This window comes from Ochotona curzoniae, unplaced genomic scaffold (assembly GCF_017591425.1).
Source record: "Ochotona curzoniae isolate NIBS_2020 unplaced genomic scaffold, NIBS_Ocur_1.0 contig_832, whole genome shotgun sequence".
Taxonomy (NCBI): domain Eukaryota; kingdom Metazoa; phylum Chordata; class Mammalia; order Lagomorpha; family Ochotonidae; genus Ochotona; species Ochotona curzoniae.
The window spans coordinates 175,244-190,399 of record NW_024466580.1 but is presented as its reverse complement, the minus strand read 5'-3'; the positions used below and the strand labels follow the sequence as shown (position 1 = coordinate 190,399).

Below are 15,156 nucleotides of genomic sequence, written 5' to 3'. Positions count from 1 at the left end.
GGGGCCCAAGCCATTGTCCATTGCCTTCTTAGGTGTGTTAGCAGGAAGATGGATTGAAAAAGGAATAGAGGGTTTCAAATCTGCCCTGTGAAATTGGATGCTGGCCTCTTAGGTGGCAGTTTACACCACTGTACCACACCGCCAGCCCCAATACTTCCGTCTGACCAAGGACTTCAGAGTTAGAGACACATATCTGATTTATCTCTTTTATGATTTCCTGGAATGTCATGCAAATAATTTTAATGTGCATAAGTTGATGTGGGAAGCAGACTGAGTCAGACCCTCTACTGGCAAGCACACACAAGAGTCAGGCCTGGGATCACTTCAGACAAGGTGTTCTGGGGATCCCCCAACTGAATCCACTAGACTCAGAATGCTAACCATGGGGAGAATCACCGCATCCATGGTCTTACTGTGGAGTGCATGTGTCAGAACTGGGCCTCCTCAGTGGTTCAGATGGAGCAGTAGACAGCATGCCCAGATGCACATGGAGGATATGGCAGTCCACTGGGACCTGCAGAGGACATAGCGGAGGAAGGTGGGCAGAGCAAATTGGTCAATATTCTAGTCAAGCGTTGACAGAAAATATCTGGGCAAATACAAACTCTAAGGTAGACTAGGTCAGCCAATGGAGCTTGGAAGGAATTCTTCATCCTTAGACCAGTGAGATCAACAGCATTTCAGAAGTATTGAAACCACTTGAGCAGAACCCTCAGAGCATGCTCCACATCTGGGGCTCTGGAATGATATCAGGTGGCCATTCCCCATCCCTGGGTACTGAGCCGATGGGGTGTGGCTTCTCCTCCTAGTTCCCTGCTACCCCAGATACACAGCAAGAAGAAACAGAAAACTTGGAAACAGTGCTCTCATCCATTTTTTTTCCTAATCCACCACCCATCCTATCTTAATCAAATATGTAAACATCAAAAATAACATTTTAAAAAATAAAATGTGTAGTAAAAAAGCATGCCATGGAGTTAAATTTTTTTCCCCTGTGTTGTGTAGTTTCATGAGCAAAAGAATGAAATTTGATTCAATCCTTACTCAAAATGGGTGAAAGTGCTAAACCTAAGTAGATGAAATACTAAAATTAAGAGTTGATCATGTAAAACTCCTAGAGGAAGGCTTTTTGACATTGGTCTGGCAATGACTTTGGAAATGATCCTAAAAGACACGGTCAATGAGAATGAATAAAAGACAAATAGAAGAAGAACAAGCAAAAAGCCTCCTGCACAGCAAAGAAAACATTCAGTAGTGTGCAAAGGCAACTTATGGAATGGGAGACTACACCCGTGAAAAGGGCTTTCTTTCCGAAATATATGAGGACCTACGATAGCAAGTCAAAATTAAGACTGCAAATAACTGGATAGCAAATGGCAGTGAAGGGGACTGATGGGTTACAAGGTGAGACCCTTGAAGGAACAGCTTCTCAGAAGGTTGTCCAGTGGAGGCCTAGGGAGCACACTGGATAGAGTAAGACAAGGCAGGCAGTCTTATTTGCTGCATCAGGCAAGACAGAGGTGACTAGGAGATGACCGTGGGAAGAAGGTACAAGCAAGCATCTTGAAAGAGGGCTCGGAAGATGTGGCCCCAAGATGGATGCAGGAAGAGACTAAGGAGCAAGGATGCTTTCTGTACTAGGAGTAGCGGGGAAAGGAGACAGCAGGACAACAGCAGGTTTGTTGTGTTCCTTTACTGAGCTCAAATTTCCAGCCAGGAGATGGTCTTCTCACAGCAGACCGGTTCAGCATGTTTTCCCCTGGAGCAGGATGATTCAACATGTGGGTGTAGTGCTCAGCCTGAGCCGAACAGCCTGTTCTGTTTTATTAACTGGGCTGCCCATATGGGAGCACTTGGCCATCACCTACTGCTTTCTCAGACACATTAATAGGTAAATGAATGTGCAGGGCAGTCAGGATTTGAACACCCTAATAAGGGATGCTAGTGTCCCCACAACAACTTAACCAACGTGCCACAATGCCAGCCCCAGGAATACTGTTTTAGTATAAGTATATCCCATGCAACATTTGGGGGCGGGGAGCAATTACATCAGTTAAGTATTTTTGGTTGTTGTTTTTTGAGTTTTAAAAATAACTGGGTATTCTGCATTTTATCTGTCAGATTCTGAAATCCCATCCAACGGGCATCTCCTATTGTTTCTCTTCTTAGCTATTTTTCAAATGAAACCTTAGAATGCCCTATAAAATCTGTTAAAAATACAAAATCCTTCATCTCAGCCAAGATCTTTTAGAATCAGTCTGTAAGAGTAGAACCCAACAATCCGTTTTTGGTTTTGCCACTCTTGTTTTTCTAGACTTGACCGGTCCACAGACTGACATCCGGACACCATGGCCTATTTAAAACTCGTGCCTTTCATTGTTCTTTGAACGCCACTAAGATGATGACATGGGTTCAGATAATGCTGAAATGCTGAATTCCTAACTCTAAGCACCTTGCATTGGGGCCTAGTTATGAAAACAGGGTCTTGGCCAACATAATTCGTTAAGATGAGATCATTCCTGAGCAAGGTGGGCACATGAGGCACAGGGCCTAGCAGAACACCACATGAAGATGGAGGCGGAGGCTGGAAAGATGTCAGGCCAAGTAACACCCAGATGTACTAGACAGAATATACTGGAAAGGATTGATAGAACAGAGTGTTGCTAATGCTTTGCTTTTGAATTTATGGCCTTGTGAAAATTCATTGTTACTTTTTAGAGATTTATTTATTTTAATTGGAAAGGCGGATCAGATCTACAGAAAGAAGGAAAAAAATTCTCATCCATTGGCTGGCTCTCGCAACAGCTGCAATGCCCAGAGCTGAGCCAGTCTGAAGCCAGGAGCCTCTTCTGGGTCTCCCACACAGGTGCAGGGTCCCAAGGCTTTGGGCTGTTCTTCACTGCTTTCCCAGGCCACAGGCAGGAAGCTGGTTGGGAAGAGGAGCTGAGACATGAACTGATGCTTGCAAGGTGAAGGCTGAACCATTGAGCCATTTTTTAAAAAATGACCCAGTTTGTAGTCCTTGGTTACACCAACCCTAGCAAGCTGATTTCATAGCAGTTCCCCAGCAATTTCTTCTCTTTTTTATTTGTATAACATTTATTTTCATAATTGTCAAACACATTACAAGCATTTATAATTACATGTTACAGGATATCGTATCTGGGGTATAACATATGGTAATCACAATAGCAGTCATTTCTTGCATGGGATTATAATGAATATATGTATATATATACATAACTAAAAGAAAGTTAAAATCATTTTAATGTAATATTTAAGATGAATCATTTCATACGATAGTACGAGTGCCCAGCTATTTCTACCCCCTAGAGGGAATTCTTGACTGGTAGTACTGGTTAATCTCAGGCTCTTTCTCCATCTTCTCTGTGCCCGTCTCTGTGGACTCCACCATTCAGATTTCCTGGCGAGTAGGCTTCTGGGTGGGTGCAGCTAAGGGAGGTGTCCACAGGAAATCAGAAGATGAGAAAAAGACTGTTCTTGTCTCCTCCCTGCTCTGGTGCCTGGTCTCTGGCTGGAGTCACTTCCCTCCAGGCTGCATCTCAGGCTGTGTGGCTCCCCTCATGGACCATCGCTCTTGATTGGAGAGTCCCTGCTCCTCACCATGCCTTGGGACCTCTTCCTGCTGAGATGTGTGGCAGTCCAAGAATCTCCCGGACTCTGGTCTCTCCTCTGCAGTGTGCTCCACGTGTCTGGGACTCTGGAACTGGCTATGCAGGTGGATCCATGCTGCCTTCCAGAGGCTGCCGCAACTGCTTCCCTGCCCCATGATGTGGGGATGGGAAGAGAAAGAAATGGGATATGGACTGATTGATCCTTTTCCTTTGGGATTCACAAATGTAAGGGGACAGAGCCAGCTCTGATTTATAGTTTTTTCCTTATTCCTTCCGCCTTAGGGTTGGAACTGCCTTCTTCTAATGGTGCTTCACCAATTTAGGTCCCTTCTTTTCTTTCATTTTTTTTTTAAACAATAGCCACTAATTTCTAGGCAACACTTGATATCTGAAGCATGTGGAGTACACTGTGTTTGTACCTTAACTGATGTTAAGCATGTGGAGTACACTGTGTTTGAGACCTTAACTGATGCATTGGGGGAGAAAAAAAGATTGTTTCCATCAGAAAAGTTGCGACAGAAAAATCCAGGGCAATATATATATATATTGTCATTCATAGGAATTTATTTTTCCCACTAAATAAGACTCCTGTGCTCAGGGCTAATTAGAGCTGCCGTACCATCCAAGAGTTTGGTAAGTTTTTTTTTCTCATCAAAATTAAAATTTATATGAAAAGAAAACAAAACAACAAAAATACCCTTTCAAGGGGTGTGAGTGGGGGAAAAACATCAAAGCTCTCCAGAATAGCTACAATTCGTCCAAGTCTGGAAGGAAAGGGTCACCAGCACTAACTGCGGACACCCTTTGCAATGACTGGCTATGCTGACCACTGGTTCAGCATAGCAGGTATCTGTGGGACATATTATACTTTAAAATTAACTTTAGAATTAGAGTATAGGTAGGGACACAAAGTGAGCCAAGTTCAGGAAGCCTCCTTAAACCTAATGCTAATTCTTCCCTATCCACAGTATGTGGCCCTTCCAACCCCAATTCACACCTCTCTGGCTTATTCTGTGCTCCAATGTGCTGATCCTTGCAGCCCACACCATCAGAGGCCCCTGGCTCTTTGACATCCACGGGTGATGTTGAAAGATGAGAGGAAATGCATGGAATCAGAAGGCAGAGGACTGAGGGAAGAAAACAAACGGTATTTGTTCTGGCAGCACCGCTTGACTCCTTCAGCTTTTGTTGAATGATTTCACTGCCTTGGCTCCAGCACTGAACACACTTCTGGTCATTGAGTTCTTTCTCTGCCGTCATACATCCTTCCTTACCAGTTCTCTGCCCAGCACTGCCATTGGTTCCCTTAACTCTGACCACAGCTTTGCACACTATGCCTTCGGTCAAGCTCCTTCTGAATCAGAGCTAATCCCAGCTGTAGACAAATGTTTAGGTAAGTGTTACACTGCTGGGAGAAAAGCAGCCAAAACTGTCAGGCCTAGCACAGAGGTGCTCTGTGTACGACTATCTAGAATCTGTTAAGTCTCTAGTCTACTGCTCCTAGACCAGCATGGTCACAGGATTCTGGCATCAGACCCCAGCTTCAGGCACCTGTTCCGGCATGGTGGCATGCTGCAGCTGTGGCCTATCTAGGACTCCAGTTTCAAGCTGTTGATTTGCAACTCCTAAGACCAGTGGGGTGGTACAGCATGGGAGTAGCCTGTCTTGGACCTATGGTGCCCCTCGCCTGCTGGTCCCAGGCCAGCAAATATTTATCCTGAGACTTGCCAGTGGTCCATAACTACTTTTGAAATAGTGTCTACAGATTTAGCTGCTTGAAGTGTAGAAGCTGGCTTGAAGTGTAGACCAAACTGCTTAAGATAACAGCTTTTAAAGATTAGCTACATGTGACATACTGATACCTTCTAGCACTATAGTAGAAGAACTCACTGAGTTCTAGTTAGAAGAACTAGGGCATCCTCCTGCCAGGAGCAGCTTCTACAGAGGTCAAGAGCAGAGATCATTGAAACGTGTCTGCATTAAGGTGCTGCAGCCTTAATATGGAGAAAGCAAAGGCTATACTTACTTTGAAGAGGTATTTGAAGTCTTTGGCTGCTTCACTGGGGTAGCCAGACATCCTTCGCATACATCCAGGCCTAAAATCAGCCAAGACACACCTTTGCAACAGAGTCAGCAGAGGAGGTGGTCCAACATGCAACGTGTGCATTGAGCTCAGGGCACACTGGTGTGCTGTGGTCTGTGAGAGTGAGCATCTGAAGGTGTCTGCAGTCCAGTCAGACCTTCTACAAGCCGAGTCACCTCCCAGGGCTGGGCAACCTCCCTGGCCCATTGTGGCTCGGACCCCATGTCCTTTCAAGCTTGGCCTGAATAGCTCAGACCCTAGGACCTCTTTCAGCCAGGCTACCACCTGGGCCATGTGGTTTGGCCCAAGTCCTCAGCCCTCTGCCAGCAGGGCTGGATGACCATCCTTGCCTGTACAACTCAGGCCCCAGTGATTTCTATCCTTGTAGGCAACATGCTAATGTTCTATACGTGTACTGCTAAGCTGTGTCCATTTCTTTTATATGGTGAATAGATCTGCAATAAACAGGGAAGTACAGATGTCACTTAGACAGTGTTTTATTTCTCTTGGATACATATCCAGTAGTAAAACTGCTGGTTCCTATGGTGGATTTGTTTATTTAAATTTATTGTATTATCTGATGGTACAGTTCCATAGCCTTTTGGATTTCCTTTCTCTCCTTCCCAAATCCCCTCCCTACCAGCTGATTTCCCCTGTATCAATACAACAGTGCAGTCCTTCATAAACAGTCATAAGTCCATCATTCAGCTGTTTAAGTATATTCTGACATTGCAGGTATGGGCAATGGCAGTTGTGTTTTTCTTATTAGATTTCTCAATGATTCAGGTCACACAGAGGCATCATTTGCTTCAAGAAGGCTTTTAATTTTCTTTAAATTTCTTCAGTCACACATTGGTCATTCAGTAGCAAGCTATTTACCTTGTTATTGTAAATTTTCTATTTTTCTTTCTGTTATTGATTTTGTTGTATGGCTTTTCATTTGAAGGAATGTATAGTACCTGTGTAATTGAGATGCAAATATACAATACAGTATGAATCTCTACTTCCAAATTAAAAGATGGCTTCCCATCTTTGATTTATTTATCTTTTTTTTTTTAAAAAAGATTTATTTATTTTTATTGGAAAGTCAGATATACAGAGAGGAGGAGAGACAGAGAGGAAGCTCTTCCGTCCAATGATTCACTCCCCAAGTGACCACAACGGCCCATGCTGTGCCGATCCGAAGCCAGGAACTTCCTCCAGGTCTCCCACATGGGTGCAGTGTTCCAAGGCTTTGGGCTGTCTTCGGCTGCTCTCCCAGGCCACAAGCAGGGAGCTGGATGGGAAGTGGAGCTGCTGGGATTAGAACTGGTGCCCATATGGGATCCTGACTCGTTTAGGGCGAGGACTTTAGCTGCTAGGCCACGCTGCCAGGCCCAATTTATTTATCTTGATATATCTTATATACATCTTGGTAGATTTATTTAGTTTTCTTTTTCTTTCTTTTTTTTTTTTTAGTAAAAGTCAGTCTTAGTGGAATGAAGTGATGTCCAATTTTGGTTTTTATTTGCCTTTGCTTAGTGGTGTTGAGCATCTATATGTGCCTGTTGGCCATTTGGATGCCTTCTTTGGAAAAATGTTCAAATCTAAAGCCAAGTTTTATAAACAATTATGTTTTTGGAAGCCAGAGAAACACACACACACACACACACACACGAAGTGAGAACAAAAGAGAGAAAAAGAGAGAGAGTTCCCTTTCATCAGCTGACTCACTCCCAAAGTGGTGATAAAGAGTAAAGACTCCACAATTAGGAGCTAGGAGCCCCATGCAGGTCTCTGGTATCGGTGTCAGGGTCCAAGCACCATCTTGGACCATCTTCTGCTGCTTTTCCAGGCACATAAACAGGGAACTGGATAGAGAATGGAGCAGGTGGAACTCAAACTGGTGCCCATATGGGATGCTGGTGTCACAGGCTAAAACTTAGCCTAGTACACCATGGTGCTGGCTCCTAGCCTCTTTAATTGTCGTAATAAAACTTGACTCAGTTGTTCCTTACCTGGCTTGCACAGCTCTTCTGAATAGTTGGTTACACTTGTGTCTCTGTGGGGAGTTGGTCTTAGTGTTTCACTTGGCTACCACCTGCCTTCATCAGCCCAATGGTAGTTTTGAAAATGTGAAAATGACACATTTTAAAATGATAGTTAGAAGGTTATGAAGGAATGTTCTCGTGCACAATTGCCTGATACTAAATATCACAGAAGACTCTGCCAGGATGATAATCTAGCCTCAAAGGCCTTACACAAAATCTGTTTACACCCGGGCATCTATCCAGAGACAACCTCAACGTGACACCACCCTTGCTATCAGGCTTCCTGGCTAAGGATTACTGTTTCATAATATCCTACGCAATACTCTTCATTTCACCTTTAAAAGTCTTTCCCCGTGCCAACTTCATTGAGTACATGTCGTCTACAAGGACATACAAATTCCCATCGCAGTGCTCTGCTCAACAAACTAAGTCCTGTCCATCTTTGGAGATGAATGCTAACAAAATGAAAAAAAAAAAAAGAATGAGTTGTTTATGCAAGATATTTGGAAACAGTTACCATGACCACAGCAGTGACTAACAGCGGTGGCACGAGGGTGAGGCCGAATGCACAGCTGATGTGCGGCTCTGATGATGTACCCTCCCTGCAGGGTAGTCCTGTCTGACAGTCCTTTGTGAGTTCCTCCTTCAGAACCTCCTGGTTGAATTTATTTATTGTTAGTGTTAACACAAGCAACCCCATTTTAATTCTAGCAACTTTCATACAACAATTTCTGACAAATATTTTCTTTGTGTATCGAGATCATCATGTATTACATTTCCTTTATTTTTTATGTAGTATTACTGATTTACATATTTCTAACCAGTGTTAGCTTTTTAAAGTGAATCATGATTGGCCTAATACGTAATTTTTTTTATATGTTGTTGATTTAGTCCTACTGTTTTGTTATTGACTTTGTATCCATGAAGGTTTATGATGATTTTCTTGTTTTGATATATATATTAAATATTATATATATATATTATATATATATATATATCAAATATATATATATCAAAACAAGAAAATATATATATGAATTTAATATATAAATAAAATATATATATATACACACATATATATATATACACATATTTTTTGCTCTTTTTGGTAGCTGTGGTAGAAGTGTCCCTCCTCTATTTTTTGGTATTGTCTGTGAATAATGGGTATTAAATTTTCTTTTAAGGTTAGTGGAAATGATCAATGATGCCATCTTGCTTTTTGATAGCTAACACAACCTCTTGTTACAGCCTTATTCAGATTTTCTAGAGTCACTTTCAGCAGCTTTTGTGTCAATTTTTCCATTTCAACTAAAGTATCTAATCTGTTGGAATAAAGTTATATGAACTATTCTATGTAATAAAGCTATATTAAGTATTCTGTTCTAATTTTTTATTTTGTTAAGCTTGGCAGTAATGAGATCCTTCCTGGCCTCAGTGAAGTGAGTTGATTCTTCTTTCATTTTTGTTTCCTTTTATTTATTCATTTATTTGTTTATTTATTTATTTTTGTTTTTGTAGCTCTGTGTTTATTCTCCAAGTAGATCTTTCAAAGAATTTTATGGAATAATTAGTCTAAAAGAGTTATTTGGGGGTTGGTGCTAGTACCCTTGAGCTTAATGGCTGCCTGCATTCCATATGGCTGGGATGCTCCACCTCCAACCCCACTCACTGCTCATGGACCTGAGGAAGGAGAGGAAGGGGCTGAAGCCTTTGGGTTCCTACATCCACATGGGCAACACAGAGGAAGCTCCTGATTCTGCAGCCACATGGGTCCTTAACTAGCTCTATCCCTGCCTCCCAATCTCTGTAACCATCTTTTTTTTAAAAGCTAATTACGTTGCATTATGTGACACAGTTTCATAGGCTCTGGGATTCCCCCAACCCCTCCCCGGGCCCTCCCCCCATGGTGGATTCCTACACCTTGTTGCAGTATTACAGTTCAAATTCAGTCAAGATTCTTTCATTGCAAGCATATACCAAGCATAGAGTCTAGCATCTTATTGTCCAGATAAATTCAACAGTTTCTTGGGGAGCCCTTCTCTGGTCTGAAGGCAGTGCTGACAGAATATCATCCCGATCAGTTAAAATCCAAAACATAAGATCAGCAACAATTTACAACATTATGGAATTAATTGACATGGTATTGAGTAATCAATATGTTAAAACAATGCAAGTTCTTAACCACTTCCTGTTACTACTTTATTGACCCTTCAATTTTTGTTTGTACATAGAACCGGCTTCTATACACCTTAAAGTGGCTATAGGGTACTATTCAGCTGTCTCGTGTCTGTTTTCATTTTAGTATTTAGCAGTTTATTGTATTGACGCATAATTTTGCTGAACTTGGTAGATTTTAGGATAGTCTAAACTGGCTTATAAATCTAACAAGGCCTGCAGAACAGTTTTAGGACGGGTGTACAGAGAAATCTTCAATACCCTAGTGAGCAGTAACTAATCTTTGTGTCCTATCTAGTAAGGTGTATGTGGATCCAGGCTGATCGTTTCCTGTTCAGTTCTAAGCTTTCCTTGTATTTTTCTGACTATCTATTCTATTTTTTTGGGGGGTGCAGGGGCGCTCTGGAGCGACCCTGATGGTCATTGCAAAAGAGGGTGGGGATCCAAAGTTGAAACTAAGTAAGGACCAGAAAAAGCTCCTCTCCCTAGTCCTGATGGAAGTTTGCTGTTCTTCTGTTTCTGCGGACTGCTCAGTGCTCCTGGTTGTCATTCTGATGATCTTGGATCCTTCAAGGAAGGATTTGGACTTCTTCTATCCCATATGGGAGATTCAAATGGAACTGGATGACCTCAGAGTTCTCGGCCTCCGAAGGCACTCCGATTCCCCGTGGTCTCCTTGGCAGTTGGGATGTAGACGTCGGTGCCCATAGTCCTTGGTGAGGATTCCAGGAATCTTCAGGGTTGGGACACAAGCCTCCTCCTGTCCACCTGCTCCACTCTGGGGTCTCCCCCCTGCTCTGTGCATTTGACCTCCTGTCACTTGGGGGTTGAACCATTGGACGGATCTTCCACTTTGTCTCTCCTTCTGTCTATAGAGATCTGACTTTGCAATAAAATAAATAAATCTTAAAAAAAAAAGCTGCCTTTCAAATAAAAAGAAATAAATATTAGAAAATAATTTATTTGACAGGCACAGTTACAGAAAGAGGGCTACGCAGTGAGAGGGGAGACAGGTGTCTTTCACCACCTGGTTTACTCTGCAGGTGGCTGTAAGGCTGAGAGAGGACTAGGCCAAAGCTAGGACCCAGGAGCTTCATCTGTGGCCACAGGGGCCCAGCCGTCTGGGACATCTTCTGCTACTCTCCCAGGAGCATTAGCAGGGATGAGAAGTGGAGCAGGATACTGGTGTTACTAGTGATCGCTTCACCTGCTACACCATGACACTGGTCCCTCATCTTTTCTTCGTCAGCTTAGCTAAAGGTATGTGAATTTTACTGACCTATTCAAGTTTTAGTTATTGATTTCCTCCTTTGTTTTTCAATCTGCTTTCTCATGCATATCTGCTCTAATGTAATTAGCTCTTCCTCTTGTTTGCTTCAGTTCTTGTTTGCTATTTTGACTAATTTTTCAAGGTAGAATATTAGATTGTTAGTTTGAGACTCTTCTTCTTCTTCTTTTTTTTTTTTTTTAGTGTATGTGCTGCCGAATAAAAGATGAACACATACAAATATCCTTGGTATTCATAGCTGTGTTGGAATTCAGACAGTGAGACCCTGAAGATTAGTGCTTGGACATGCTGAGGATCCTCAGGACTTCAGCTTTCCGGCATCTCCCTCTTGTCAGCAGAGACAGGCTTTCGGCAGCATTGTCTAATCTACCTAGAATCTGGTACACAATTGACTTTACTGGGATTGCTGAAAATCCATCAACCAGGGAAGATTACGCTTCCATTTTTTTTTTTGTAAAAAAGATTTATTTTTACTGGAAAGTCTGATATACAGAGAGGAGGAGAGACAGAAAGAAAGATCCTCCGTCCACTGGTTCACTCCCCAAATGACTGCAATGGCTGGAGCTGAACCAATCTGAAGTCCAGAGCCCAGAGCTTCTTCCAGGTCTCCCACGTGGATGCAGGGTCCCAAGGCCTTGCACTGTCCTCTATTGCTTTCCCAAGCCACAAGCAGGGAGCTGGATGGGAAGCCGGTTAGCTGGATTTAGAATTGGTGCCCATATGGGATCCTGGTGTGAGCAAGGTGAGGGCTTTAGCCACAATGTCGGCTATTTTTTGTTTAGTATTTGCATTTATTTTAAAGGCAGAATTAAGGAGAGAGAGAGTTCATCGATCCACCATTTTACTTTTCAAATGGCCATAGGTACCAGGCCAAGGCCAAGTGACAGAAACTCCATGCTGGTCTCCCACATGTGTATCAGGGGCCCAAGTACTTGAGCCAGCTACTGCTGCTTTCTCATGCACATTTAGCAGACAGCTGGATGGGAAGTGAGCAGCTGGGCCTTGAAGGATGCCAGCATTGCAAATGAAGGCTTAAAAGCTCATATCACAATGCCAGACTCTGAGCTTTCCACCAAGATTTTACTCCTTTTATGTGAAATTTGTCCTGTGGAACTTCCCTTGCCATAGCTTTGTTGGTAGAAAACTCTTTTTTCTTTTGTTTTGAAATTTGAAGTGTTTTTGTTTTACCTTCTTTCCCAGTCTTTTTCTATTTGGATCTCTTCACCTCTTTTTTCTACTTTCTGTTGTCTATCTTTCTTTTAAAATTTTTGGCTAATTACTTTAGTCTTTCAATTGGCTATTTTTTTCATGCTTAATCCTTTGTTTGATCTATCAATTGACTTTTTAATTTCAATGAAAAATTTTAAAAAGATTGGTTGGTTTTTATTTGAAAGGCAGATTTTATAGAGGGAGAAGGCCTTCCATTGGCTGATTCATACCCCAGATGACTGCAATGGCCAGAGCTGAGCTTATCTGAAATGAGAACCAGATTCAGGGTAGCATGGAGGTGACCAACTTGGCTTGTTTTGCCTGGGTGTAAGCAGAGAGCTAGACAGAAATGGTGCAGTCAGGACATGAATCGGTGCCCATATGGGGTGCTGGCATCACAGACTGGAGGATTAGCCTGAGTATCACCGTGCCAGTCCATAATTTCCATGGGATCTTTATAAGATTTATTTGGTTTTGTTTTGCTGTCCATTAACTTTGCAGTTGTCTGTTTAGTAGTTTTATAAATCACCTAGTAAAATGTGTGTATCAGATTGTTCAATTGATTAAAGTTATTTGATTTTGCTTTGTTTATCTCTCTTTGATGACTCATGCTGTATTGATTTTCACATATGCTTCCTGTGAATTGTGATCTCATTTTCAGAGAATTTGATTCAACCACGCTAAGCATGTGTTTCATTAAGGCCCCCAAGAATAATATTCACTCATGACTATTTTTTACTATTTCTTCAACATTTCCTTAACACTATTTAGAGTGAATTAAAATTTTAAGCCATTTACATTCAAGGTTAATATAAATGGGTGATATTTTGGTCCTGTCATTTTAGCAGTGGGTTGTTAATTGATTTACTGGGATGTTCTTCACATTTGCTTTTGTTTCTGGTGGGTGCTATTCCTCTTCTCTGTCAAGAGAACATCTTTAAGTAATATTTATAGGGTAGGTTTGGAAGAGGCATATTGTTTTAATTTTTTTAACTGTGGAAAAATTTTATTTCATTTTCAAAGACAAGGGGAAGCTTTGCTGGGTATGGTATCCTGGGCTGACATTTTTTTTTTTTTCTTTTAGAATCTGGATTATGTGGCTCCATTCTCTTTTGGCCAGTAGAGTTTCTTGTGAGAGGTCTCCTGTGAAATTAATAGGCATTTCTATATATGACAATTGATTTTTTTCATGATGATATTTAAGGGTATTTTCCTTATGTAATGCTGAAGAGAGCCCTCAGACCTGATGGCCAGCAGATCAAGAACTCTAATAGTGGCATATCAGGTGGCATTTTGTACAGTATGGCAAAGGCTTTAAGACTGCGGGGACAACAGTGATCTGTGCATGCACTGAGCTGGGAGGAACTCACTGAGCTCAGGGCATTGCATTGGTCCTACAGGGAAAATAATACTGTCTTTGGCATTGTATGGGACAAAATAAGTCCATATGGACCTCAGACATAATGGCCAACAGGCTTTGGCAAAATCAGAACCAACGACAATCTAGCTATATAGAACACCTTGTGTCTCCCTAATCCTGGGACCTGCTCCAATATAAAGTGGGAGAAAGGTTGTATAGATAAGGTGCAGCCTCAACACAGTTTCACAGGTAGTGGAGAGTGGTGAACCAGGAGCTGGGACTATGGACACTATGGTGGAAGTCTAGCATAAGAACCTGGAACTCGGGCCCGGCGCTGTGGCACAAGTGGTTAAGGTCCTCACCTTGCATGCCCGGGATCCCACATGGGCGCCGGTTCTATTCTGGCAGCCCCGCTTCCCTTCCAGCTCCCTGCCTGTGGCCCAGGAAAGCAGTCGAAGACGGCTCAAAGCTTTGGGACCTGCACCCGCGTGGGAGACCCGGAAGAGGCTCCTGGCTTTGGATCGGCATAGCATTGACCGTCGTGCTTACTTGGGGAGTGAATCATCGGACGGAAGATCTTCCTCTCTGTCTCTCCTCTCTGTATATCCACCTTCCAATAAAAAAAAAAAAAAAAGAACCTGGAACTCATTGGAGGAAGTGGCACAAGTGCTGGCATGTGCTGTGGCCTAGTATGGTCTGTGTCACATCTCTTCTGGCTCTTATGCACACCCATGGGTGCTATAGCTTATCTCAGCCCAGCCTGCCCTCAGACCCAGCCCACACACATGCTGATGGGTACTGCTACCTTGACTAGCTTGGTCATCCCCAAGCCCTGGCTCTCATAATCACCAGTGGGAGCTGCAGCCTGGCAGGAGAATGCCTACAGTTCCCCTGCTAGGCACATCTCAGCCCTAGATCTGGCATTTGTCAGTTAGTACTTCAGTTCAGCCTGATGACTCACACCCAGTTATAACACTTGCCAGTAGGTGCTGCAGCCTTAACCTCACTGGAATGGAATAAATCCCAACTCTCAGGCTTACCAGTGGAAGCACCAGTCCAGAAAGTTTCCATACCAGGTCCGTTCCCAGCCTCCAGGGTCTTGTGTGTGCCAGTGGGTGTTGTTTCCCAGTCTTAGATGGCCCACCCACAGTCTTGGCATTCATCAGAAGGTGCTACAGCTTGGCTTGGCCAGACCCACCTCCAGGCCCAGTTCTCATTGGCAGGTATAGCAGTCTAGGCCAGCTTGGTCCATCTATAGCCGTCATTTGAACTGGCAGATATTGTGGTCCAACCCAGCCTTGCTTGCACCCATCCTAGCTCTTGCTTGTGCCAGTGTGTGTTGTGGGCTGGCCCAGCCCAGTCAAATGCCAAACATG

General features: G+C 42.9%; 1 protein-coding gene across 1 annotated transcript in view; it reads left to right on the top strand.

Annotated features, from left to right (window-relative positions):
* Positions 1–8,266: 8,266 nt before the first annotated feature.
* LOC121164561 (beta-galactosidase-1-like protein 2) overlaps positions 8,267–15,156 on the top strand; it is a 69,954-nt gene continuing 63,064 nt past the window's right edge. Inside the window, exon 1 of the mRNA XM_040992715.1 lies at positions 8,267–8,302. Within this exon, the coding sequence (XP_040848649.1) occupies positions 8,267–8,302 (36 nt within the window). The remainder of the gene's footprint in view (positions 8,303–15,156) is intronic.